This window comes from Heliangelus exortis, chromosome 20 (assembly GCF_036169615.1).
Source record: "Heliangelus exortis chromosome 20, bHelExo1.hap1, whole genome shotgun sequence".
NCBI lineage: Eukaryota > Metazoa > Chordata > Aves > Apodiformes > Trochilidae > Heliangelus > Heliangelus exortis.
Window position 1 is genome coordinate 11,592,885 of NC_092441.1, and position 18,283 is coordinate 11,611,167.

Here is an 18,283-nt window from a genome sequence, read left to right on the forward strand (position 1 = left end):
CAATGAGCAACAGACACGTCAGTCTCTTTTGCAGAGCACCTTGCCACATACAAACCTCAGACCAAGTAAGGACACCGTGTCCTTCATGTCACAGACATGGACACCACGTTTATCAAACAGTGAGACTCCTCCACACGTCATCCCATCTCTGGGGGGGTGCTGGAGTTGGTTCTGGACTTCTGGGACAAATTCACCTACCTTGGATTTAGCCTCTCCCAGTTCCTTTTCCAAGCCCAGGTTGGCTTCCTCCAGGTTCCTGCAGCGCTTCGTAGCAACTTCCAGCGAAGCTTCTGCCACAGACAGCTTTTTAAGAGCTTCACCAAGCTCCTGCTGCAGCTCTCTGACATTGCCCTGATGAAATGGTTAGATGAGCACAAAAAAGGTTATAAGAACATGAACTATGCCTTTACTTTAACTTATATGATTATACACTTAGACCTGTCTTGGGACTCAGTCCCAAAGGGAGGAAAATTTTGCCTGCCACCAGCAGTCAACAGCTGATCACCTCTAAATTATCACCAGCTGCTTGTGAGGATTTCTGTTTTCTAATATCTAAGAAAGGCTCAAGTATTACTCCTCTTGAACACTACACCAGCATACCCCGAATCATGTATTTTTTTAACAAAACTCAAAGCAATCTCTTGTGATGCAAGAGCCACAGTTTGACTGCAGATATTACTCTGGCGACTGCCCATGTCTGCACATACCCACTACCCAAAAAACTGCCAACATTTCAAATACCTTCAGATCTTCACTTCTACTAGTAAACACCCACAAAACATGTTACTTTTCCACCCTCCAGATCCCTCCCCTGATCCCTTACAGCATGGTTCCAAGCACCAACACTCACCCTCCAACTCTTTAAGGGACTCATGGCACTCTTTGTATCTATTGGTTCCCTCATTCATTGAAAATATGAAATAAAAATTCATCCCCCTCCTGAAGTGACTTCACTGCCCCTCTGGTCAGGAGATGAAGATGATTCCTATTTAGGAACTCTGAGGCCTCTCTACTTTCATTTTTGTAAGAGCACAGCAAGAGCTACTCAAAAACCAGCTGGGAAGAAGCCCTTGCACGAAGGCTGCTTCAGGATGGAAATGGCAGCAGGGCCAAACAAGGGGGAAAAATAAATAAATAGAATATATATATCTATGCAGAATAAGGTACGAAACCATTCAGAACTGGAAACTTGCTGGTGAATGGATTAAATCCGTTTGGTCTTTGCTCACCAGTGGTGTCCCCCAGGGCTAAGTGTTGGGGCCCCTTCTCTTCAATATCTTTACCGATGATCAGGATGAGGGCAGGGGGTGCACCCTCAGTAGACTTGCAGGTGACACCCAGTTGGGTGGGAGTGTTGATCTGCTTGAGGGTAGGAAGGCCCTGCAGAGGGACCTGGACAGGCTGGAGCCACGGGCCAAGGTCAACTCTAGGAGGTTCAGCAAGGCCAAGGTCCAGGAAAAATATTTTCACCTAAAGGGTTGTCAGGCACTGGAAGCGGCTGCCCAGGGAAGGGGTTGAGTCACCGGCACTCAAGGTACTCCACATCCCTGAACATGTGGAGATGTGGTGCTGAGGGGCATGATGCAGTGGTGGTCTTGGCAGTGCTGGGTTAACACCTGGACTTGATGCCTAAAGGTCTTTTCCAACCAAAAAGATTCTGTCATCCTCTGTTACCAGAGGGAGGGGGGGGTGAGGGGAAGCACCGTGAGCATAAAGAAGCCCAAGTGCAGCAGTCCAGAATTTCTACTGCCCTTCAGAAATCAGACAAACTGCTGGGCCAAACCACATGCAATGAGCAACAGACACGTCAGTCTCTTTTGCAGAGCACCTTGCCACATACAAACCTCAGACCAAGTAAGGACACCGTGTCCTTCATGTCACAGACATGGACACCACGTTTATCAAACAGTGAGACTCCTCCACACGTCATCCCATCTCTGGGGGGGTGCTGGAGTTGGTTCTGGACTTCTGGGACAAATTCACCTACCTTGGATTTAGCCTCTCCCAGTTCCTTTTCCAAGCCCAGGTTGGCTTCCTCCAGGTTCCTGCAGCGCTTCGTAGCAACTTCCAGCGAAGCTTCTGCCACAGACAGCTTTTTAAGAGCTTCACCAAGCTCCTGCTGCAGCTCTCTGACATTGCCCTGATGAAATGGTTAGATGAGCACAAAAAAGGTTATAAGAACATGAACTATGCCTTTACTTTAACTTATATGATTATACACTTAGACCTGTCTTGGGACTCAGTCCCAAAGGGAGGAAAATTTTGCCTGCCACCAGCAGTCAACAGCTGAGCACCTCTAAATTATCACCAGCTGCTTGTGAGGATTTCTGTTTTCTAATATCTAAGAAAGGCTCAAGTATTACTCCTCTTGAACACTACACCAGCATACCCCGAATCATGTATTTTTTTAACAAAACTCAAAGCAATCTCTTGTGATGCAAGAGCCACAGTTTGACTGCAGATATTACTCTGGCGACTGCCCATGTCTGCACATACCCACTACCCAAAAACTGCCAACATTTCAAATACCTTCAGATCTTCACTTCTACTAGTAAACACCCACAAAACATGTTACTTTTCCACCCTCCAGATCCCTCCCCTGATCCCTTACAGCATGGTTCCAAGCACCAACACTCACCCTCCAACTCTTTAAGGGACTCATGGCACTCTTTGTATCTATTGGTTCCCTCATTCATTGAAAATATGAAATAAAAATTCATCCCCCTCCTGAAGTGACTTCACTGCCCCTCTGGTCAGGAGATGAAGATGATTCCTATTTAGGAACTCTGAGGCCTCTCTACTTTCATTTTTGTAAGAGCACAGCAAGAGCTACTCAAAAACCAGCTGGGAAGAAGCCCTTGCACGAAGGCTGCTTCAGGATGGAAATGGCAGCAGGGCCAAACAAGGGGGAAAAATAAATAAATAGAATATATATATCTATGCAGAATAAGGTACGAAACCATTCAGAACTGGAAACTTGCTGGTGAATGGATTAAATCCGTTTGGTCTTTGCTCACCAGTGGTGTCCCCCAGGGCTAAGTGTTGGGGCCCCTTCTCTTCAATATCTTTACCGATGATCAGGATGAGGACAGGGGGTGCACCCTCAGTAGACTTGCAGGTGACACCCAGTTGGGTGGGAGTGTTGATCTGCTTGAGGGTAGGAAGGCCCTGCAGAGGGACCTGGACAGGCTGGAGCCACGGGCCAAGGTCAACTCTAGGAGGTTCAGCAAGGCCAAGGTCCAGGAAAAATATTTTCACCTAAAGGGTTGTCAGGCACTGGAAGCGGCTGCCCAGGGAAGGGGTTGAGTCACCGGCACTCAAGGTACTCCACATCCCTGAACATGTGGAGATGTGGTGCTGAGGGGCATGATGCAGTGGTGGTCTTGGCAGTGCTGGGTTAACACCTGGACTTGATGCCTAAGGGTCTTTTCCAACCAAAAAGATTCTGTCATCCTCTGTTACCAGAGGGAGGGGGGGGTGAGGGGAAGCACCGTGAGCATAAAGAAGCCCAAGTGCAGCAGTCCAGAATTTCTACTGCCCTTCAGAAATCAGACAAACTGCTGGGCCAAACCACATGCAATGAGCAACAGACACGTCAGTCTCTTTTGCAGAGCACCTTGCCACATACAAACCTCAGACCAAGTAAGGACACCGTGTCCTTCATGTCACAGACATGGACACCACGTTTATCAAACAGTGAGACTCCTCCACACGTCATCCCATCTCTGGGGGGGTGCTGGAGTTGGTTCTGGACTTCTGGGACAAATTCACCTACCTTGGATTTAGCCTCTCCCAGTTCCTTTTCCAAGCCCAGGTTGGCTTCCTCCAGGTTCCTGCAGCGCTTCGTAGCAACTTCCAGCGAAGCTTCTGCCACAGACAGCTTTTTAAGAGCTTCACCAAGCTCCTGCTGCAGCTCTCTGACATTGCCCTGATGAAATGGTTAGATGAGCACAAAAAAGGTTATAAGAACATGAACTATGCCTTTACTTTAACTTATATGATTATACACTTAGACCTGTCTTGGGACTCAATCCCAAAGGGAGGAAAATTTTGCCTGCCACCAGCAGTCAACAGCTGAGCACCTCTAAATTATCACCAGCTGCTTCATGAAAAATGAAGAATAAGGTGGTTATCTGACACATGCAATTATTCACCTCTCTCAAACACTCTGGGGTTGAGAGGAACAAAGAAACGCAATTTTAAGGCACTGTTCTCATCACTGAGGCAGACAAACAGCACACCAGTGTCTCAACAGGACTAGTTCCTTTTTTCCAGAAAGTAAAGTTCAATAAATTGGGTATGGCAACTTTTAAACCTTTACTCTGCCTGGGACTGGTAGAATTTGCAGAACGACAGTTTAACTGACATCCTAACAAGTCTTCTGACCAGATCATTAGCCTTAACACAGACACAAAGAACAAATTTAAATATTGCTACTCATCACAAAATACACTTTAGAAAGCTTAGGTCAGTGGCTGAAATTGACCTTTTGAGCAAGAGGCAGGTCTCTCAGAAGGGGGCCCAAAACACAAACAGAAATTTACACCAATGAAGTTGCCTTCAACACTGCAAACAGTTTATACTTTACCTCACTTTTTACTTTGTCAGCCTCATATTTATAGATTTGTTCTCTTAAATCAGTGCAATCGGCCTTTAATTCCTTGTTCATCTCTTCCAGCATGTACACTTGTTTCTCAGCAGCAGCACTGAGTTTGTGGAAAATGTCATTAAACCATTCCTGGGAAACAGTCACTGCCCTTCCTTGGATGAGCTGCTGCTCCTGCATGTCTTCCAGCAGCTGATGGAATAAATGCCTTTCACTCTGGAACTCGGCCAATGCCTCCTGCATGGACAGAGTCATAGCACAGAACCACAGAAGCATTAAGGCTGGAAAAGACCTCTGGATCCTCCAGTCCAACTGGGAAACCAACACCACCATGCCCACTAAACCATGTCCCAGAAGTGGAAATAATGTCCTCCACTCTCCCCTGAGGTGTTACACAGCACTCCAGACCCCTCTGCCCAGCCCTGCCCCAGCTGCCCAACACCAACAGGATGCCTGCCCTATTCCCCTCATGAATGCCCTCAGAAAAAATCTTTTTCAAATACTTCCTCACATGGCCAAACACACACACGTTTTGCAGAGGCAGGGAAAGCTTCAAAGGTCACCAAAATTCAAGGTTTCTTGCATGAGCTTTCTCTCACAAAGAGGAAGACCACGCATGTTTAATCACACACATCTGCCTGTTACAGACAAATCTCCTTCTTCCCTTCAATATGCATTTTGCATGGGGAAGAAATGCATTTGACTGCATTCTTTGTCTGCACGGCACAGCAGGAACAACACCAGCTGGAAACAGAAAAAACCAGCTGGAAACAAAGCAGCAGAACAGCAAATATCCTGCATCTGGCAAGGATTTTTCCTCATCCTAAGAGGACTGTACCAACTTCAGACAGTAACACAACCTTCCTCTGCAGGACTCTGCCATCACCATTAGTCACTTTCTGGTTACTTTTCTTTACCTTACTGTATAATCCAATTCACTCTATAATGCCACTTATCAGTCCAGACTCTAATTCAAAATATTTGCCTTCACATACCTGCACCCCAGAGCTGTCAGTGGCTTCCTTTAGGCTTCTTTTTTTTGCTGGTGATGACACATGGCAAGTAGATCCTGAGTGCTCACCTACAGTGAAAACAACAGATTTTTACAACCAGCATGACTTAATGCTACTTATTTACTCCTAGCGTGCATCTTGATTAATGCTGAGAACAATCTTTACAGAAAACATCACATCCCCTCACATTTGAGAGCTGCTAGAGAGAAAATGATCAGAATAGAGTTTTTAATGTGCTAAATATGTGTTAAATATTTTCTTTGGTGGCATTTAACTTTCTTATGTAAAAAAGAAAGTTTATGAATATCAGTATGGCCACAAATAATTCACTCCAGTGTCTTCAAGGTGCAGGATCTCTCTCTCTCTCAGATAAACTGGGGTCCATGCAGTAACGAGCAAGATGCTTCCAGCAATGCAAAGGGGGCCTCCTCCTCCTGCTCTGAGGCCTGAGCTGAGGAACAAAAGTGCTCCCCTCTGACCCAGCTGGCAAGGCTTTCCAGCACACACACACACACACACGGGTGGCACTGCAGACACCTCCTACGTCTTAAAACCAGAGCAGCTGGGGCACTGGAACAGAAGGGCTCTCCCTCAGCTCCACTCAAAGCTTTCCCCGGCTTCAGCCAAGAGCAAGCACAGCTTTTCAATCCAACAGCACCCGCCAGGAAGGGGAATGCTACTGGCACACCCAAGACACTCCAGTCCTCCTTCTCCTCTTCATCTGCACGTTTTGGTCAGATTGCTTCAGGGAGAACACAGCAACAGAAGCAAGAAGGGCACCTGCTGCATAGAGCACCATCTGCAATCCAACTTCATATGCACCATATGCAACTCCAACACCACAACTTCAGGTCTCAGAGAAGGAACATACAAAAGCTGCTTTCCTACTCTAACAAGTGGCCACCAGGCTTTACAGGCCAGGATAAAATTTGCAACCTCAGAAGTCAACCACTGTTTTAGTTCATTTACTCTAGGTGGATCTATATTCATAGAGGAAGTATCTGGATCTAGATCATTTCTCTCACCAGGGTTTTTACTGCAAGTTGTGTTGGGCTCATCAGGGCTACCATTAAGTAAGTACTTTTTTATACATCCAGCAATGGCATGCTCTAGCTCTACAGCAACCTCTTTCTTCTCTTCTTTTCCATGTTGTTCAGGTGCTTTTTCCTGAAAGAGATGAAACAAAAAAGCTGGGAAGAGCAGAAACAAGCATCTGCTTCGCCACCCACTGACAGCTTGAAGAACATTTTTTGTGGAAGAGAAAAGGGAAACTTTGCTTTCTTTTACAAGGCCTTCTGTGTTTCCAGGGAAATCTTTAGCAGAATTCTGAGGTCCTGAGTCTCAGCCCTCCTTCTGAACAGCCCCTGAGAAGCACTTCCCCAATTCAGCCCAGCTTCATTTCAGTTTCACCGGTCCCAAACCCATCATTCCTTTCTTCTTTCCCCCTGCTTTGCTCCAAGAAAATCACTGGCTTCCTGCTCCAATCTGAAACAGCTCAGAAAGCAAACTCAAGGTACAGCTGCCATGAGGCCCAAGTCCTTCTCCTGAGCAGACTTCATCCCACCCCTACCTGAGCAGCTGCCTGCAGAAGAACAATGTCCAAGGGCCCCTGACAGACATGGGACACAAGCAGGAAAGCAGGAAACCAGCAATGGTCAGGCCCAGGTCAGAAGCAAGTTTTCAGGTGCATCTGGATCTTCCTCCTACCCTCCCCAGCACCACCGTGGCAACCTCCCTGTCCTTCGCACAAAGTACCTCAGAATCCCAGGGAGAAGCCCAGAGAAAATCCTCAGCTTCCTCCACTTCTTCCACGGGTGGCAGGGAACCTACACACCAGGGAGGAAAGGAGACACTCAGTGGTTTTATTTCACTCTGCCACTCCACTGTTCTATGTTGGAGGCTTTTCTTTAGTAACTTTTGATTCTAGAACCATGGCTATCATCTAAAAGCACAAGGAATAAAAAAAAAAAAAATCTATGTGAACAAAAGGAGTTATTTATTTAATTGCAATTGGCAAATTTCCAGACTAACACACTTCAGAGGAGTCACCTAGCAATGTCTGGAAAAGGAGGTAGGGAAGGGATGGGCAGGGCAGAGGAAGGGCTTGGCCAGGGACAAAGGCTTAGCAGGGGATTCATAGCTTAATGTTAAGGCTTATTTGGTTCTGAAATTACAAAGTGCCGTGTCTTCACAAGTTAATTTTCTTGCCTACTAGAGAAGAAAAAAAATACAAAACTCTACTTAGCAAGCCTACTTTTACAGATCAGTCTATCGTGCAATCTTTCCCAGATAGCTTACTGGTTTTCCTGCCCTGCTGGAAAGCCTTCATGCACCGTGTCACCTTTGGCTCCTGCTGCTTCTGTAAAGAAAGATGTATTTCTGCAAAACTTTTTTTTTCAATAGAAACAAGCTCAAAGAACTGTTTACATCCCTAGACTTGATGCCTAAATTAGCCCCTGCAAGTACACTAACCAAAATACCCCTCAATTTTACTATCATGCCAGAAAAATGCATCACTTCCATTTACATCAAGGCAAGAAAATTGAATCATGTTAAAACTAAACATGCTGGCATCTCCAACTGCCACACTCCTGCTCCTCACCCCTCCAGAACCCCACTGCAACACAACAGATGCTCCCGACATCACTGCACAAGGTGCTCATTCTTCAGCACACCAGTAAGAACAGCAGGCACCAGAGCTTGGAGCTGACAAAGAGAACACTGCCTGAGCATTCCAAAAAAGAGGGAAAATGTGCAGTGTGAGATGACACACAAGCACAGAATGCCATCTCATAGAAAAGAACCTGTTTGAGTAACTCAGCCATTGAGTGCTAGTGGGGGAACCTGATGGGGAGGAAAGGAGCAGCAGCAGATGGAGGATTTCAGGAGGTCCTCACAAAGAAATGCCCTGTTCCTCTATCTGTTTGGACTGAAACACCAAATTTACAGAAAACAAGAATCACCTCACAGGAGAAGAACAGAACAGATTATAAAAGTAACTGAGAAACTTTTAGGGTCTGCAAGCCTGACCCAAATGAGCCCCAAGAAACGAAACAATGTGGTTTTCATGTCGTTACCTATTGCTCCTTTGTGCCAAACCGTAACTCTGCTGCACGCTCTGCCACGCCTATGGTCTGTTAGGAAAAACTGACAGCAGAAGAAAGGCTGGCAGGCCAGAGACTGCTTCTATCACAGAATGGTACAGCTTGGAAGAGACCTCCAAGATCATCCAGTCCAACCTTTGACCAACACCATCATCTAACTACTAAACCATGTCCTTAAGGACCAGCTCCAAACGCCTTTTCAGTGCCTCCAGGGATGGTGCCTCCACCACTGTCCTGGGCCATTCCAATGCCTGACAGCCCTCTCAGTGAAAAAATGTTTCCTAACACCCATCCTAAACCTCCCCTGGTGCAGCTTCCATCCATTTCCTCTGCTCCCATCCCAGTTCCCTAAGGAGAAGAGGCTGTTTCCCTCCTTACTCCAACCTCCCTTGAGGTACTTGAAGAGAGCTCTAAGGTTCTAAGGAGGAAACAGTGCTGGCTGGAACTGCAGTTGCTTTCAATCCCAGTTACTTGCCTTCAAATAACTCCTTTTCACAGGACAATTTCCCTGGAAATGCACCATACCTTGGGAGTAAAATCCAATTGTTCTGCAGAAGCACTCCAACCATCACCAATCCCCTTTTTCTCAGATCTGCTTAAAAAGCAAAGCAAATTGATGACACCTGTGCCTCCCAGATCACCCCCTCAAGGAAGTGGTAGGTATTTGTAAAGTCTCACCTTTTCAAGCCTCCTTTGGAAAAGTCTTCTACTCCTGCTCAAACACGAAACGACATGGTGAAATTAGATTTGGCATGCTAAAAATTCAACAGTACATATGAACAAGGTACTCCTTGCACACATGAGTACACAGCAGAGGAAAAAGTTTTACTAGTTCATGTAGTATGATGTGTAATATTATGCTAGAGACAATACTAGCTGATGCTCTAGCCAGTTACAGACTATTCTGAAAAGGGAAAGAAAATCAAACAGCATAACCCAGACCAAAAGCTTAACCTCACACTCAGCCTGTTACTGCAGCACAGCAAAGAGACTCTCATGATGCAGGACACGTGCTTCATGGTGCCAGCCAGAGACTGCAGTAATAATGCCAAGAAATGTCCCCTGGACACTATCTGCTGTCCATTTGCCACACAGTTCTGATAAAACACCCTTAAGAACGCAAAGAGAATAAAACCGCCACCGTAGGGTCTGAGAGGTAAAGCACAAGACTAAATTTCATTGCATAAAAATATTAATTTCCTAAGATTCTTTTAGGGTTTCGTGGCCTCGTAAGGACAGACTGGATTTTAAAACCTCAAGAGAAGGAGCTAGATGTTTGATCACAGGACAATTTAATGTCACCTGCACGAGCTGCTTCTGCCTTCTTTGGAGCTGCACTTTCTGACAGCTGCTCACTAAGACTAAAGAAAGAGAGAGAGAGAGAGGAAACAGAGTTGTTAAAAACAACCACTTCCTGGCAGGTAACATTTAGCAGAAGAGTTAACAGCCAGTTTTTATTCATCCTACACACATTCACATGAATTCAGGGACTCCTAAGTACTTCTGAAGGGCAAGACACACAGAATTTTCTGCAGGGCCGGTACACACTTCAGTGTTCCCTGCAGTCACCTTCATCCTATAGATGCACATTCCAAGTTATTAACTCCTGCTTGGTACACTCTTTCAGCCTAGCTTTTAACAAAGCACACCTAACCACATCAGAGAAGGAACAACAAAATTATTCAACAGCCACACTTATAACTGACCACTTCATTGAACCAGAAAGTTAAACATTTACCTGGGATACCCATAAATACAAGCATAATCATCAGCTGTCCGCCCATGAGTATCTTCATGGGAAATGTCAGCACCGTAATGCAGGAGAACTTGGATCAATTTCATCTTCCCAACAGAAGCAGCCATCATGAGTGGGGTTCTGAAAGATCCAGATGTGCTATGAAGTCATCATTTTACACAGACAGTCAGTATTTTCATTCCTGCGTGCTCTCAGCTTGCTCTCCCATTACTTGACAATGAACAAAAGAAAAAGCAGGTTCCATTAAAAGCAACAAGAACATGGGAGAGAGAATCAACACAACTGCATGGTCACACCAAGCTGCCACACGTACAACACTTCAGTGCACATGAGGCTGCTGTGCCTCTCAGCAATCCCACCGAAAGAATACTCAAGGGACCCACGTGGATAAACCCCTTACCTTTGTTGCTGGTCTCGAGCATGCACATCAGCTCCCATTCTCAGGAGAAACTCAGCTGTCTCTACCTGACCTTTGGAGACAGCAAGACTGAGTGGGGTAAAGCCCTCCTGAAAGGACAGACAAATACACCAAGTTAATCATCGAAGTCAAAAATAGTCTTCAACAGAAATATTGCTGCCACTTTCTGAAACAACTTCCTCTAGAAATAGAAACATGTACCTTATTCTTGGCATCAAGGTTGGCATTATGATCAAGCAACAGCTCCACAACTTTAGGACTGCAAGACAGGACTGCCAGGTGGAGGGCGGTGTTGCCGACAACGTCTCTGAGGTTTGGGTCTGCACCACACTTCAGCAGAAAACCAGCACAGGCTTGGTGCCGGAACTGCACTGCCTGAGAACACACAAAAAAAGGGAAGACTTCCAAAAAAAAGGGAAGACTTCCAAAACTCACATTTCACTCCCTCTGCGCACAGAGTCCTGCCAGACACCTCTCCTTTCATGCACACTCAATAAGCCCCTCTGCCAAGAGCAGAACTTCTCTCACTCACCATCATCAGGGGTGTTCTCCCAAAATTGTCAGCAGCATCCAACTGGCAGCGGTGCCTTACTAGAAATGTGACGACCTCTGTGTGGCCGTTTGCAGACGCCAGGTGGAGAGGTGTCCTGAGAATTAAACACGGGAGCTTAACACTGACAGACAAGGAAAGAACCAAAGCTGTGGCACCACCCAGCCCGGGGGACCCTGCTGCTGCTGCTGCTGCTGCTGCTGCAACCCCGCACACATCACCCACAGGGCAGGAGAGACCTGGGGAGGCCTCAGCAGCTGCAAGAGAACCCTGCAGGGAGAGCAGGGCCAAGCAGCAGCCCAGCACCTCCAGGAGCACTGGCGCCCACCCAGCAGCTCCCAGCACTGGAAAGCTCTCGAGTTCCCCCTCCCAGCTGACAGGGTACATCTTGCTTTGCAAGCAATCAGCTCCAAGGGGATCCCACACAAACCCTGCCGGGGGGATGCCCCGTCACGCCACCCGAGGTGTCCCAGCAGCGGCCACAGCCCCTCACCGATTCTGCCTGTCGTGGCAGTCGATGCCCCAAATCTCGATCCACCAGCGCCAGCGCCTCAGCCAGGCCAGGTGGCCACAGGCAGCCGCGCGGTGCACCCTGCCCAGACCTTGCTGCTGAGGCTCAGGGGCGCCGGTGCCGGCAGCAGCAGCAGCGCGGGGCTGCCCAGGAGCGCTGCCAGAGCGGGGAAGCTTCTGCTTCTTGTTGAAAAGCCCCATCCCAGGAGCTCTGCGAGCTGCGGCACGGGCACAGCCCTGCGGGAGCAGTGGGAGGCAGCCGGCCGAGCTGGGGGGCTGTAAAAGGGGGAGTCAGGAGAAGGGAAGAGCAAAGGCAGGGACAGGGGATGTAGGAGAAAGGCAGGGATGAGGCGGGAGCAAGGAGCAAACCAACGGCGAGGAGCAGGAGCAGCCAGAGAGGCAGAGACCAGCACAGCTCAGCACAGGAGCCACAGCCGTAGAGTCACCACCAACGGCACTCGCCAGGGGCAACGGTGGGCGGGGCCGAACCACCTTGGGGGGGGGGGGGAAGGGGGTAGAAGGGGCCGAACCAATTCACGGGGGGGGGGGCGGGGACGATGACGACGAAGGAAAGGAAAAGGCATCTGAGAAAAGCTGAGAAGCTCTCCCCCATCTGAATGAGACATACAAAGAATTGTTAAGTTCTTCCCCTGAGGAAGAGGCTTCTCCATAACCAACTAAAATGAACAGCTAGAGAGGGTAAAAAATAACCCTTCTTGTGTGGATGGTGCCCAGCTGGCTGTACTTAGGATTCTCAGAGCTAGGCAGGGACCCTCTTTATTGGTGTGTGGTGGCTTTTGGTATCAAATACTGTGCTGAATGCTGTGAGCTCTTTGTCACCAGCTTATCCCATCTTTGCAATCTGCACAACCACTTCTGGTCTCTCACCACATCTTTAAATGGCAAACTAGCTTGCTCTGACTCCACAGAGCTCACTGGAAAAGTTCCGCTGCCATTGTACAAGTACAGGGTGTTTCCCTAGACAAGTCTAACCCATAACTAGAGGGAAATGGACATCTAGAATTCTCCTGGCCTACCAGAAATTACAGGCAGGACAACTATCTTTTCCCTAACTCTTGGGAAAATGTTAACACAAATGTTAACTGTCACCATGCTCCATGTGCCACACCCAGCTACACAGAAAATCTTCTTAAACGTTCCCTGCTGCAAACACATCCTCTGCAGGCCCCGGCACCAGCCTGACCTTCCACAGGCAGCCCAGCTTTTGAACAGCCAGCCTGAAATGAGCCACTAATGGCTGTAATTAGCCCCATTGCTGGGCATCAGCCAGGAGAGAATTTAAAAGCAGCAACTTGCCTCAGGCACCGAGTCTCACTGTTACAACTTTGTTATCTCCTGTTTCTGCTCTCAGAACATCAGATGGGATTGTTTTGAATTAACAAAAAAACATGCAAGGAACATTTGCATTCCTCACAATAACTGATCCCACAGCAGGGAATAAAAGCTGCATCAGTCAGTAGGGCTTTGCAAAGAGCACACAAGAACTCATCAGGTATGGGACCATCAGAGGAGTAGGGCTCTTTGGATAAAGAAAAAGGCTTTTCCTTCTTTCCTCTGGCATATGCTTCCCTGGAGGCAGGGTGGGGACGGAAAAACACAAAAGTTAAACACGGCTACATGGAAAAAGTTAAAGACAGGCACACAGAAAAATTTTCCAAGCTTTGGATTTTATCAAAGGAAGTAAGAGATGGAATTCTGCTCACCTCATGTTAGCCTTCTTAAATACAGGTATTTATATTTAACTACTTTTTTTGGTTGCTTTGGCACTCCAGTGCTTCCCCACGGTTTCTCTTGTTCACTTTTTGGTCAGTTCAGTTAGTTCCATACTTCTGCATTAAGATCTGGTATTGCATATTTCCCCATTCTTGTCAGCAGAGCTTCCTTTGTATTGGGATCTTTCACCTCCAGCATGAAACTCCTTGGAATTCCCGTGCTCTTTCTAACTCTGGGATCAGGCTCGACAGTTTGGCCCTGTTAAGGGAAGAAATGCAGACACATCTCATCTGAACCTCACACTTTAAATGACATCTCAATTATTACTATTTTAACCAGCAAAAGCCTTTAATCCCTTCCTTTTCCTAACCCAAGGCTTGCTCCAATCAAATCCTTTTTCCTTTAAATACCATAGCCAGGATGTTCCAAAGGCTTGAGCAGTGTTTGGAACTCAACAGACAAAGAATGGCTTAACTTCAGGTTTATTCAGGGAGAAATATCCCCTTAGCTCACCATCCACTTGGAGAAGAGACACAAATACACTTCTCCTCCAAAGCACAATTCAGAGGGAGAGATTGAACGTGCCAGCAGTTCCACAGCACAACACAGCACGACAACAGTTCCAGAAGGTCACATCTGCTCATATGCCACACAAACACACTCCTAGAAACCATCAGGTACACCGACACAGCTTACACACTCTGTGTTCAAACCAACAGACTGTGCCCTCCACTGCACCTACGCTGCCATTTATGGCACCCTCCAGCATTCCAAAACTGGATCCAGAACCAGAGTGACCAGAGAGCAAAAAATAGTCATGCAGTTGTCCCTGTTCCACAAACACTCCTCATTTAACTGTTGCAGACCCACTGAAATGTCCATAACTTACAGCCAACTGAATTACTCTGCCAACATTGGGTTTCTAACATAAAATTAACAAAATGTCTCCGAAATGGTGAACAGCTTCTGAAGGGCTTCCTTGTGTCTTGAAGCTGAGTAATACTGCAGGATTACACTGACGCTGATCAGGTACTCCCCTCCTGTCTTCCCAGCCTGGGAACAACCCTCTGTAGAATAGTATCCAAATAGAAACATTTTGTAAACTTAAACCAATGACTTCAAATTATTAAAAATCAAAGTTTTGTTCACATCTCTGGTTATCCAGCTACAGATCATAGCATAAGATTTAAAATAACAAAGCAAAGACTCTTGGGGTTTTTTTTAAGTATTTGACAAGAAATTCCATGTACCTCAATAAGCTGGGCCAGAGAAACAAGTGCAGAGGAGTCACTGATCTCTTCACAAAAAAATAATGAAAGGGTTTCTACATACCTGTTTTCAAGAAATAAAACCCCATCTGAATTAGAGCAAATACTATGGATGCGGTTTGGATAAATGCACTGTGGGAACTACCAGGGTCCCTGGGCCAGCTACACTCACGCTCACAGAGAGAGACGTTCATGTGCAGCAAGGAATTCAAACTGATCAGTGACAGCATCACTGATGTCAGATTCAGACTGAGTGGTTTCAGACCTACAGACAAGAAGTTTTCAAGTTGAAACATGACACACCACTCCATGACCAGCAGAGGCTGTATTCTTCACAGAACACAGAGACACACTTGATGAATTTCTACATTCAGATCTCCTAACAGCTTCTCAAGTGCTCAGACCCCACAACTCTGGGTTAATGTAATGCCTCACCCCATTCTAGTGAAGAAAATTCAGTTATACCTAAAATCAGGATGACAAAAAAAAACCATCCCACCCCTTAGTGATTTTTTTGTACTGGAAGGACTACTTTGAAATGCAGAGTTACACATCATATTCCACCCCAGGTGGAGGAATCAACATCTAGAGCATCACCAGTCAGGTATTTCCTTGTGTTCCTTATTTCTATTTTAGCAGCAGCAGGACAGAGTTTGCAAAGCTGTAGAAAAATGCTGCCCCTTTTCCCAGTGTCAGTTCCAAGTGGTGGTATCCTGAAGAAAGGCTGAACCTTTGGGAAATGGAAGCAGCATCCAAACCTGAAGTCACCCAGATCCAAACATGTCCTGCAGGCAGAAGGGAAGAAAAATGACAGAGCTTTTATCCACAAAGGCACTGGGGTCCAATCTTGTGCTAAATGTGTACACTGGGCTGTTGGCATTTTCACGTGCAGACAAACTATTCAACTGAACTGCTTCATCAGACAAAGCCCAAAGATCAAATGCAGAACTGCAGAATACCAACTTGGGGAGAAACAATTCTTTAACTGATAGCAATCTATTGAAGACATTTATGTACTCAGAGGGGCCCAAACAATTTCACCTCAGTTATACAGTTTCAGGAAGAAATGCCCAGGCATTTACAGACACACAAAGGAATTGTTTGGCTGTATAGAGATGTCCTCAAAATGTCTGGGATATGTTGGTTTGAGTCAAAAGTAAGAAACAGTACCAAGTATAACAGTAACAGATTCTCAGTGGGTTTTGGTAACATTTTCAAAAATTAGGAAAAAAAATAAACCAAAAAAACCTGTGCATTACACAGTTTTGCTATGCTGAATCAAATACGTTGTATTTACAACAAAGACTGTGTTTTACTGGAAAATACTTTAAGTTAATGTTTGGGAAATTAATACAAGGGTACATTGTTTGGATGTAAACGCAGGCTGCAATAGAAAGTGTAAAAGACTGTGATTTTACATACAGCTTTTGATGTTCCACTCACAGGCTCCCTTTGCCTTCCTCATGTTCCACTCACTGGCTCTGACTGGCTTCTAGAAGAACAAAAAAGGTGATCAGAACTCCAAATAAAGCACTTGTGTCCAACCTTAAGTAGTGAAAGCAGAGTATAAACTAGTTTTCTGATGCACAGAGTAAAACATGTTGAAGACAAAATTCAGACCCTAACCCCACCTTTTCTTCTCCAAGATGCTGCTGTCCCTGCTGTCCCCCAGCCTGTCACTGCCCGGTGTCCCATCACACCCCAGGCCTTCACTACCCAGTGCCGACCCCCAGCAGCCCCCTGGCTCTGCCATGGCTCCCTCAGCAGCCCTGGGCCCATCACTGCCCAATGTCCTTTCACTCTCCCAGACCCTCACCATCCCATGTCCCCCCTGTCACTCCCAGGCTGCCACCTCCCCATGTCCCCTCCTGTCAGCAACCAGCCATGGAAGAACAGCCTGGGGGAGATGCAGTGGGCTTGGTGGTCACAGGGCCAGTGAAGGGAGGGGATGGCTCAGGGTGTCTGAGTGTCTCTTGGTGCAAGAGGATATAGAAAGAAACATTCTTGGGAACAAGTCCCCAGTGATCACCTGGTTTTTCCTTTTTCCCTTCCAGGTGATGATGGGCAAGCCCCAGGCCCATGCAGCCATTCTCTGCACACAAGTCCCCTGGGGCTGGGTATCTGACACACGTCTAATAAAAGAACACAGCCCCAGAGATTTGATCTGTTCATCTTCAGCTGGGGGAAGGTGTGTGTGTGTGTGTGTGTGTGTGTGAGAGAGGAAGAGCTGCTCTCCCATTTCATTTTTGCACCTCAGCAAAAACATTGCATGATTTACACTCAAGAAATCAAAGGTAAGCGACGCAGATGGCTCCAACCACAAATTTCCACTGACTCCCTAGAAATATACAAGACCATACTATCAGTCACACTGCCCTCCCTACTGTAGAGGTGTCAGACCAGAAATGATGGTTTCAAGACAGAAAACACAACACAATCCAGCACAACAACAACAAAAAAACAACCTGAAGAAACCAGGTAAACAAACCAAGAGTCCCTAATCAAACCCTAAAAATGAAAACAAGCTTTCATCTTTGAAAAGAAAGCCCAGGGTGCTGGGGCCTGGCCCAGATGCTCATCACTGCTCTTCTGGGGCTCTGCCCAGCTCTTCATCCCTCCCTCTCTCTCGTTTGCCCATCATAAGTTTGGGCTTTCACTGGCTGTCTCCCTCTCAGCACTTCCCAATTCCTCCCTGCCTCTTCTCAGAGCCATTGCTGTTTCTCTCTCTCTCTCTCTCTCTGTCTCCACATCTTTCTCTCCCTCTCCTCTCCTGGCCTTATTGTCCCTCTCTCTCCTGCAGCCTCTCCCCTTTCCTGCCTCTCCCTCCCCTCTCCCTTCCTCTCCCCTCGCCCTTTCCCCTCTCTCCTGCTCCCTCTCCCACCCCTCTGTCACTCCCCTCTCCTGGGGCCTTTTCTGCCTCTCTCAGGCCCCTCACCCGCTCTCTCTCCATCCCCCCTCTCTCCTCCTTTCCGCCCTTCTCCTCTCTCTCCCTCCCCCCCCTCTTTGCCCCCTTCCCCTCCATCTCTTTCCCGCTCCTCACCACTCTTTTTCCTGCCTTCTCTCCCTGCCCAGATCCCCTTCCTCCTGCTCCCCCTCCCAGCTGGGCCGGGGCCGGGGCAGCCCCGGGGCCGGGCGGGCTCAGGCAGCAGGAGAGGAGGAGCGCCCCGGGGCATGCTGGGAGCTGTAGTCCCGGGGCATGCTGGGAGCTGTAGTCCCGGGGCATGCTGGGAGCTGTAGTCCCGGGGCATGCAGGGGGCTGCCTGGCGGCCATCTTGGTTCCCGGGCCATGCTGGCAGCTGCCGCTTCCCCCCACTCCCCAGCCCG

The 18,283-nt window shown here is 47.3% G+C and overlaps 2 protein-coding genes and 1 long non-coding RNA gene across 5 annotated transcripts in view; all 3 read right to left on the reverse strand.

Moving 5' to 3' along the window:
• The window catches only part of LOC139805811 (putative ankyrin repeat domain-containing protein 20A4), an 88,528-nt gene that overhangs the window by 12,175 nt on the left and 58,070 nt on the right, over positions 1 to 18,283 (reverse strand). Inside the window, exons 14-17 of the mRNA XM_071764652.1 lie at positions 5,602 to 5,687; positions 4,589 to 4,843; positions 3,776 to 3,928; positions 3,018 to 3,147 (exon numbers count right to left, since the gene is read on the reverse strand). Coding sequence (XP_071620753.1) covers positions 3,018 to 3,147; positions 3,776 to 3,928; positions 4,589 to 4,843; positions 5,602 to 5,687 — 624 coding nt within the window. The remainder of the gene's footprint in view (positions 1 to 3,017; positions 3,148 to 3,775; positions 3,929 to 4,588; positions 4,844 to 5,601; positions 5,688 to 18,283) is intronic.
• Positions 6,296 to 11,621, reverse strand: LOC139805627 (ankyrin repeat domain-containing protein 7-like). The gene is made up of 11 exons (XM_071764198.1): positions 11,430 to 11,621; positions 11,099 to 11,272; positions 10,880 to 10,986; positions 10,462 to 10,599; positions 10,026 to 10,084; positions 9,402 to 9,435; positions 9,249 to 9,315; positions 7,918 to 7,978; positions 7,327 to 7,445; positions 7,190 to 7,201; positions 6,296 to 6,361 (listed from the first exon to the last, which is right to left on the reverse strand). Exons 1-11 carry the CDS (start codon positions 11,433 to 11,435, stop codon positions 6,296 to 6,298), a joined length of 843 nt encoding a protein of 280 aa, XP_071620299.1. The 5' UTR covers positions 11,436 to 11,621.
• Positions 13,627 to 18,128, reverse strand: LOC139805491 (uncharacterized). 3 transcript variants are annotated; one of them, XR_011729841.1, is made up of 6 exons: positions 18,000 to 18,113; positions 16,436 to 16,504; positions 15,557 to 15,744; positions 15,138 to 15,224; positions 14,307 to 14,758; positions 13,627 to 13,859 (listed from the first exon to the last, which is right to left on the reverse strand). It is a non-coding gene; the product is annotated as an uncharacterized lncRNA (long non-coding RNA). The 3 variants fall into 3 exon arrangements; XR_011729839.1 differs by lacking the exon at positions 16,436 to 16,504 and having other exon boundaries at positions 18,000 to 18,128; XR_011729840.1 differs by lacking the exons at positions 15,138 to 15,224; positions 16,436 to 16,504 and having other exon boundaries at positions 18,000 to 18,128.